Genomic DNA, 9536 nt, shown 5'->3' on the forward strand with positions numbered 1-9536 from the left:
AAAATGCATGTCAGAACTTTTTAAAAGTATAGTTTTTTTAATTTCTAAACTTTAAGAAAATATCATGCATTCAGTTCAGTTCAGTTCAGTCGCTCAGTCGTGTCCAACTCTTTGCGACCCCATGAATCGCAGCATGCCAGGCCTCCATATCCATCACCAACTCCTGGAGTTCACTCAGACTCACGTCCATCGAGTCAGTGATGCCATCCAGCCATCTCATCCTCTGTCGGCCCCTTCTCCTCCTGCCCCCAATCCCTCCCAGCATCAGAGTCTTTTCCAATGAGTCAACTCTTCGCATGAGGTGGCCAAAGTACTGGAGTTTCAGCTTTAGCATCATTCCTTCCAAAGAACACCCAGGACTGATCTCCCTCAGAATGGACTGGTTGGATCTCCTTGCAGTCCAAGGGACTCTCAGGAGTCTTCTCCAACACCACAGTTCAAAAGCATCAATTCTTTGGTGCTCAGCCTTCTTCACAGTCCAACTCTCACATCCATACATGACCACAGGAAAAACCATAGCCTTGACTAGACGGACCTTTGTTGGCAAAGTAATGTCTCTGCTTTTCAATATGCTTTCTATGTTGGTCATAACTTTCCTTCCGAGGAGTAAGCGTCTTTTAATTTCATGGCTGCAGTCACCATCTGCAGTGATTTTGGAGCCCCCCAAAAATAAAGTCTGACACTGTTTCCACTGTTTCCCCATCTATTTCCCATGAAGTGATGGGACCAGATGCCATGATCTTCGTTTTCTGAATGTGGAGCTTTAAGCCAACTTTTTCACTTTCCACTTTCACTTTCATCAAGAGGCTTTTGAGTTCCTCTTCACTTTCTGCCATAAGGGTGGTGTCATCTGCATATCTGAGGTTATTGATATTTCTCCCAGCAATCTTGATTCCAGCTTGTGCTTCTTCCAGTCCAGCGTTTCTCATGACGTACTCTGCATAGAAATTAAATAAGCAGGGTGACAATATACAGCCTTGACGTACTCCTTTTCCTATTTGGAACCAGTCTGTTGTTCCATGTCCAGTTCTAACTGTTGCTTCCTGACCTGCATACAGATTTCTCAAGAGGCAGGTCAGGTGGTCTGGTATTCCCATCTCTTTCAGAATTTTCCACAGTTTATTGTGATCCACACAGTCAAAGGCTTTGGCATAGTCAATAAAGCAGAAATAGATGTTTTTCTGGAACTCTCTTGCTTTTTCCATGATCCAGCGGATGTTGGCAATTTGATCTCTGGTTCCTTTGCCTTTTCTTTTCTTTTTTTTTTCCTTACCCCTCACTGCTTTATTTTTCTCCATAGCAATGATCACCCTCCGAGGCTTTGTATGTATTTATTCTTGTTCACCTGTTGTCTGTCTTTCCCTGTAGAATGCAGGCTCTGTGAGGACAGGGTTGTTTTTGTTTTGTTTTGTTTTTTTTTTCTGTTTTGCTGTGCAGTGTCTCCAGCGCCCAGATCGAGGCCTAGCACGTAGTGGGTGCTCAGTAAATATTTGTTGAAGAGTCAATGAAACTAGACTCCCTCTCCTTCCTTCCATTTCCAACTCTGAGACTAACAGCTGAGCACTGTCCTCAAAGGGGATCGACCGGCCACTGGAAGACTTTGGACACGCGAAAGCATTAGGCAAAAGTCACAGGTCTGTTCTCCACGATGTTGCCCCAACTCTGTTCTCAACGGGTGCCAGCAATGATGCAGGTCAGATGGTGTGCAGACCGTTCTGAAGAGAAGCTTAGCCTTTGTCCCCACCATCTTTGCTGGATCAGGGGATGGGGAGAAAGGAAACCAAAATGGGGGAAAGCAGAAAGGCCAGAGTAGGCTTTTATAATTACCATCTTTCAGGAGTATTTTTCTTATTTAAAAAATAATACTGATTTTCTGGGGGGAAAAAATTCCATGGAAAACTTTCCTTCTAACCAAAATGGTGAGAAAGGCAGGTATAAAAATGGAGAAGGCAGGTGTGAAGATGGAGAGGCAAGTGCGGTCATGGGGAGGTGGGAGTGAAGATGGAGAGGCGGGTATGAAGATAGAGGGGCAGGTGTGAAAGTTGGGGGAGGCAGCTGTGGGCACGGGAATGCAGGCTCACCCCTTGTTAGCTGTAGCGAGAGACGGGGGCTTCCCTTTCACTTCAGAGAGAGAAGAGAAGGCTCTGAGGTATCAACAGCCTGGACTATTAGGAAAAGGAAGACAAAGAATCGTGTTTTCTGAACATGGAAGGAATGGCTCTCTGGCTTCTGGGGCTAGCTGGTCTCCGCCAACTCCAGCAGGTCATCCACGTATTCCAGGACCTCTCCCTCATCGTCATCCATGAGATTCTCCTTAGCAAAGTCATACAGCTCTTTCTGGAGCATGGTCACGTTAAAGAACTGGACTGCTTCCGGTCTGGGCTGGAAATGCTCGTCTGCCAGCGCCCACTTGTCCCTGTGGTACTGATAGTACTCCAGGTTCTGCTGCATGACCTTGTCGCTCTGGTCAAAGAGCAGGTAGCTGACCGCGCAGGGCGCTGCATTCTTCAGGTCGTTCAATTTATAATAAGCGAACTGCAAATAATGATACATGGTAGCCACAAATTTCTCCACCGGATATCCTCCTATGACAGGGGTGAGGTTCTCCTCACACTGAATTTTGCATTCCAGGACCTCCACATAATGATCTGCGATGGAAAGATAGAAATCCTTGAAGTCCCTGATCTCCCGGGAGCCCTCGCAGGCAGCGAGACACTCATAGAAGGCCTTGAAGAAGTCAGGAAGGGCCAGCTCCATGTCGGTGATGCATGTTCTCCAGTTCTCGCCATTGTAGGCCCGCACGGCTCGGATGAACAGGCTCTCGTACGACTTGGTTTCCAAATCTTTAATGTAGTCCTCGGCATCGGGCAGGCTCTTGTAATAAGCCATGTTTCTCTTCATCATCTCGTCATCAGGATGCTTCAGTAGAAAGGTGTGAGCAGCTGCAATGGCTTTCGGAAGATTATTTGCCTTGAAGTAGGCGAACTGCAGGAACTTGTAGGGCTCTCGGCGCTGAAGTCCTCCAGTACTTCGCGCCTGGGTTTCGACTGGCGGAAGGCCGGCAGGCCCTGCTTGCAGCGTTTGAGGCAGTGCGCTTGGCGCAGCCGGCCCTCGAAGAGGCGCAACTCCGGGTAGCGCGCGAGGCCGGCGGTGGGCTCGGGCTGCGGGGCCGCGCTGCAGTTGCGGTGGCAGAAGGCCTCGCTGTCCCGTAGCAGGCGGTGCAGCCGCAGGCTGATCTCCAAGGAGCCCACGCTCTCCGCCCAGTGCTCGCTGCTGTACTGGTCCAGCGCGTGCCGGTAGGCCGACTCGAGCGGCATCAGCTCGTCCCGCGGGAAGCTGTAGCGCTTCGTACTGGGCGCGCCCCGAGTGCAGCGCGCATACCAAGCATAGCAGCGCCAGCAGCGCCGCGGCCGCCCGGCGCCCTGGCTCCATAGCTCCAGGCGGAAGGAAGGAAAGAGTCCTCTGCCTTTTCTAAAACCAGCTTGAACATCAGGAAGTTCACGGTTCACATATTGCTGAAGCCTGGCTTGGAGAATTTTGAGCATTACTTTACTAGCATGTGAGATGAGTGCAATTGTGCGGTAGTTTGAGCATTCTTTGGCATTGCCTTTCTTTGGGATTGGAATGAAAACTGACCTTTTCCAGTCCTGTGGCCACTGCTGAGTTTTCCAAATTTGCTGGCATATTGAGTGCAGCACTTTCACAGCATCATCTTTCCGGATTTGAAATAGCTCAACTGGAATTCCATCACCTCCACTAGCTTTGTTCATAGTGATGCTTTCTAAGGCCCACTTGACTTCACATTCCAGGATGTCTGGCTCTAGATCAGTGATCACATCATCATGATTATCTTGGTCATGAAGATCTTTTTTGTACAGTTCTTCTGTGTATTCTTGCCACCTCTTCTTAATATCTTCTGCTTCTCTTAGGTCCATACCATTTCTGTCCTTTATCAAGCCCATCTTTGCATGAAATGTTCCCTTGGTATCTCTAATCTTCTTGAAAAGATCTCTAGTCTTTCCCATTCTGTTGTTTTCCTCTATTTCTTTGCATTGATTGCTGAAGAAGGCTTTCTTATCTCTTCTTGCTATTCTTTGGAACTCTGCATTCAGATGCTTGTATCTTTCCTTTTCTCCTTTGCTTTTTGCTTCTCTTCTAATTTCGGGTTTTTTGAAGGGAAATACAGATGATCAAAACTGGTTCAGAAGGATGTCCACTTGGCTTGGGTCTCTAGCTTTCAGCTCTCTGAATGACGACCCTTGTCCACCTGGTCACACATCCATAGTGGGTGATGCAATTATTTGTATGTTTTGTCAAGAGCAATCAGGTATTTTGAAAAGCATTTCATTACCTCCAAATTTTCCTTGTTTAGGACTTAATCTTTTAAGACCTGAAATGCACCAGAATCCAGCCACGGCTGCATTCAAAGGCTCCTCTAGAGTCTCCCACCCTTGGCCCTTTCCTACCATCTCTCCGGAGAAAGGAGCTGTCCTCCATTTGCCATGCTCCGTGCTCTGCGAGTTAGGTCAGGTGGCTTGGGGAGGGGCCAGAGAATCATAAACACGTTCTCAAACTGGTGACTCCTGGTGATTTCAGGCTGGTTTCCAAGCTGTTTGCTGAGGTAGGAGGGCGGATGGAGTTCTTAGTAACGGCCATCCACACACACCCTTCCAGACTCATCACTGGGCCCTGCAGACCGTCTCTGCTTCTCCCTCTGGGAAGGAACCAGAGGTGAGCTCTGATGTCACTTGAAGTCTTTCTATATCTCTAGCTGATTCCAGTTTCCTCTCATGAGGAGCAAAACCAAACCTCCCAAAGCTACCCATGTCAGCTACAGCCCACTTCATCTTCCTGGCAACAGGGCCCCCTGAGGACCTTCCCTCAAGTTCTGGGAAGAATGTGAGAGTGCAGAAAACCACCCTTCAGAGCGCGCACCCACGACTACGGAACGCACGTCCCCACTCAGACCCAGAGGACTGCCTCTGCGCCTGCCTTCTGCTGTGGTCTCTGGATGGAGCCCGTTTCCAGCTCCTGAGGCCTTCCTGACTTCAGTGCAGGCTCAAAGCGAGCCTGCCCCACGACACATCCATGAGTCCCTCTCTCAAGCATCCAGTTCGCTCAGAACCTGTAGCCTTAGCTCTCGCGGCCTCTCTCTGGTCCCCTTGTGTTAGGCTGCTCAGCACAGAGGTCTCCACTCACTCACTGGACTGCAGACTTCTTTGCAGCACAGTGACTGACTCACCTTTATTTTCCCCACAGGCGCTCATTACCCTAAAAGCTGCCTGAGTTCCTGATGCCCTGAATGAAGCTGCTTACTTCTGTTTCTTCTGGGACATATCACAAGTGATTCTTCTTTCCAACCACACTGTCACCTTCCAACTCTGGCTCCCAGGAGCCCCCGGCTGAGTTCTTTCTTAGAATCGGGGAGAGGCCTCTGGGTTTCTTCCCAGTGCACACCCACACTGCACACACCCATCTAATGCCACCTTAGCCTGTGGGTGAGGAAGCCACCGACAGCAGCTCTTCCTGGGCCCTCCATACCCCCTCCCAGGGTAAAGACATCAGGGACCCCCTTCAGTCACTTTGGGGAGAAGACCGAGACCTCCACAGGTGTGCACCTCCCAGGAGGAAGTTGGGACGGCGGTACCTACAGTGGCCCACAAGCTAAAAACTCAGGCTCTCATCAAAGTCTTTTCTGACTCTGATCTCTTCAAGGGGCACTTCTCTTCCAGATTTCTTCTCTGTAAAGATAAAATCAGTGCCTCCCGAGCGCCTCCAGCTTCAAACCCTAATATGAAAATGAAAACAAAATACAGACAGACTTGTCCTGACCGAAATAGAAAGGGATGTGGCTTCATCTCTCTTGCTTGATTTCTCTTTCCCTGGTTTCCTCTCTGCCTAGCAGCTGGCCCCATGAGAGCTCCTGGGAACCACAGGACAGTTTGAAACCACTGCAGAGATGGCCACTGAGGACCCCTCTTCATCTGAGTTTCTGTTTTTGTTTTTGTTTTTTTTCTTTTTTTTATTTTTATTTTTAATTTAATAATTTTAAAACATGTGTTCCCCATCCTGAACCCTCCTCCCTCCCCATACCATCCCTCTGGGTCGTCCCAGTGCACCAGCCCCAAGCATCCAGCATCGTGCATTGAACCTGGACTGGCATCTCGTTTCATACATGACATTTCACATGTTTCAATGCCATTCTCCCAAATCTTCCCACCCTCTCCCTCTCCCACAGAGTCCAAAGCCTGTTCTATACATCAGTGTCTCTTTTGCTGTCTCGTATACAGGGTTATCGTTACCATCTTTCTAAATTCCATATATATGCGTTAGTATACTGTATTGGTGTTTTTCCTTCTGGCTTACTTCACTCTGTATAATAGGCTCCAGTTTCATCCACCTCATTAGAACTGATTCAAATGTATTCTCTTTAATGGCTGAGTAATACTCCATTGTGTATATGTACCACAGCTTTCTTATCCATTCATCTGCTGATGGGCATCTAGGTTGCTTCCATGTCCTGGCTATTATAAACAGTGCTGCGATGAACATTGGGGTACACGTGTCTCTTTCCCTTCTGGTTTCCTCAGTGTGTATGCCCAGCAGTGGGATTGCTGGATCATAAGGCAGTTCTATTTCCAGTTTTTTAAGGAATCTCCACACTGTTCTCCATAGTGGCTGTACTAGTTTGCATTCCCACCAACAGTGTAAGAGAGTTCCCTTTTCTCCACACCCTCTCCAGCATTTATTATTTGTAGACTTTTGGGTCACAGCCATTCTGACTGGTGTGAAATGATATCTCATAATGGTTTTGATTTGCATTTCTCTGATAATGAGTGATGTTGAGCATCTTTTCATGTGTTTGTTAGCCATCTGTATGTCTTCTTTGGAGAAATGTCTATTTAGATCTTTGGCCCATTTTTTGATTGGGTCATTTATTTTTCTGGAGTTGAGCTGAAGGAGTTGCTTGTGTATTTTTGAGATTAGTTGTTTGTCGGTTGCTTAATTTGCTATTATTTTCTCCCATTCTGAAGGCTGAACTAATCAATGATTATAGTAAAGTTGCAGGATATAAAATCAACACACAGAAATCCCTTGCATTCCTATACACTAATAATGAGAAAACTGAAAGAGAAATTAAGGAAACAATTCCATTCACCATTGCAACGGAAAGAATAAAATACTTAGGAATATATCTACCTAAAGAAACTAAAGACCTATATATAGAAAACTATAAAACACTGGTGAAAGAAATCAAAGAGGACACTAATAGATGGAGAAATATACCATGTTCATGGATTGGAAGAATCAATATAGTGAAAATGAGTATACTACCCAAAGCAATTTATAGATTCAATGCAATCCCTATCAAGCTACCAACAGTATTCTTCACAGAGCTAGAACAAATAATTTCACAATTTGTATGGAAATACAAAAAACCTCGAATAGCCAAAGCGATCTTGAGAAAGAAAAATGGAACTGGAGGAATCAACCTACCTGACTTCAGGCTCTACTACAAAGCCACAGTTATCAAGACAGTATGGTACTGGCACAAAGACAGAAATATAGATCAATGGAACAAAATAGAAAGCCCAGAGATAAATCTATGCACATATGGACACCTTATCTTTGACAAAGGAGGCAAGAATATACAATGGATTAAAGACAATCTCTTTAACAAGTGGTGCTGGGAAATCTGGTCAACCACTTGTAAAAGAATGAAACTAGAACACTTTCTAACACCATATACAAAAATAAACTCAAAATGGATTAAAGATCTCAACGTAAGACCAGAAACTATAAAACTCCTAGAGGAGAACATAGGCAAAACACTCTCTGACATACATCACAGTAGGATCCTCTATGACCCACCTCCCAGAATATTGGAAATAAAAGCAAAAATAAACAAATGGGACCTAATTAAACTTAAAAGCTTCTGCACATCAAAGGAAACTATTAGCAAAGTGAAAAGACAGTCATCTGAGTTTCTGATATATAGCTTGGACAGCAGCAACGGCCTGATATGGAGGGGAGTTGAGGGCAGCAAAACTCGTTACTGAGGAGAACCTGAGATCTACCTAGGAACGTGGTCACTGTGTGTGCACACGCGTCACGTACCAAAGTTCCAGGCCACAGCAGTGTGCAGCTGCTTAGGAGCAGGGCTGTATTTTATCAACCTCTGCATTCTCACCACTTGGCATGTGGTCATATCAAAGCTGCCATCTCTCTATCACATTTGAGGACTTAGTAATTATGAGTTGCTCTCCACGCCTCCTCTGACAGAGCATTAAGTTCAACACTGCTTTGTGTCTAAACTATTAATAGTTGGTTGTGCATCGGTCTTGTCACTCTGCTGTAGGATACCCGAGGGCATGGATTGTATCATATTCATCTCTGCCCACAACCAGGCACAGAGGACAGAAGGAGCCAAGGGTGAGAAGTCAGGCGAGTCAACTTGAAGGTGTTCATAAAGCAGCCGGCGAGCCAGCAGTAGGAAGTTTGAGTGGGTAGAGGATGATCCATTTCAGCTGTGGTGGGGTTAGAACATGGGGCCAGACTCTGGCGGGCAAGAGGAAGGCCCCCAAAGGCAGGATCATACTGAAATCCTCAGTGTAGGCTCTGGACTGGTGGCAACCAGCAGGGTAATTCTCTGTGCTTCAACTCATCCTTTGCCAGCTTGAGTGGATAATATCACTCACCTCGGAGGGCTCTTTTGAGAATGAACGGAAGACGTGTAAAGTAGTTAGCATGGTGTGGGCACCTAATAAGTTCTCAAGCATTAACTATTACGTCATTATTTTTGTGTGCAACTCATAAAACATTTTCCCAAATCAGCCTCGATTTCTCAGAAATATTCAGTAGGTTGGGTGCTCTGAAAATAGCTATGAAAGGAAGATTCTCAATAAACTACTAATAAATAATTGGGCAAGGTCTTACCTGGAGCAGCTGGAGCAAAATACCATAGACTGGGTTATAAACAACAGGAATTATAAACAACAGAAATTTATTGCTTAGAGTTCTAGAGGCTGAAACTTCAGACTCAAGGTGACAGCATGGCTTCCTTTGGTGAAAGTCCTCGTTCTGTTCATAGCCCATGCGTTCTTGCTGGGCCCTCACATGCTGGCCAGGACCAGGGTGTTCTCTGGGGCCTCTCTTCTGGAGCACTAATGCCATTCATGAGAGTCCCACCCTCATGACCTACACACTTCCCAAAGACCTACCTGATAAAATTATCTTTGGGGAGAGGATCTCAACGTAAGAATTTTGGGGGGATACAAACATTCAGACTGTAACAGGGAAGATGTACAGGCATAAAGAGAGAAACACACACAGAGACACACAGGCATGCCTGATTCTTTGCTTCTGGGTCTGTCACACACACACACACACACACAAACACACACACACTCCCTTTTCCAGATGTCCCCTGGATAGAATTCTGTGAACAATATGTCACAGCAAGCACTCTTGGCTCTGCCCCTCCAGGGATGATCCTTGAGCCAACATGGAGAAAGGCATTCTCATCACAATTTCCG

General features: G+C 46.4%; 1 protein-coding gene across 1 annotated transcript; it reads right to left on the bottom strand.

Moving 5' to 3' along the window:
- Positions 1-1317: 1317 nt before the first annotated feature.
- On the bottom strand, positions 1318-3447 carry LOC133231637 (cartilage-associated protein-like). The gene is given in 3 exon segments (XM_061390002.1): positions 1318-3014; positions 3017-3344; positions 3346-3447. Coding segments are annotated over 3 exon segments (1194 nt in total). The 5' UTR covers positions 3433-3447; the 3' UTR covers positions 1318-2235.
- Between the last annotated feature and the right edge of the window lie 6089 nt (positions 3448-9536).

This window comes from Bos javanicus, chromosome 19, assembly GCF_032452875.1.
Source record: "Bos javanicus breed banteng chromosome 19, ARS-OSU_banteng_1.0, whole genome shotgun sequence".
Classification (NCBI taxonomy): Eukaryota; Metazoa; Chordata; class Mammalia; order Artiodactyla; family Bovidae; genus Bos; species Bos javanicus.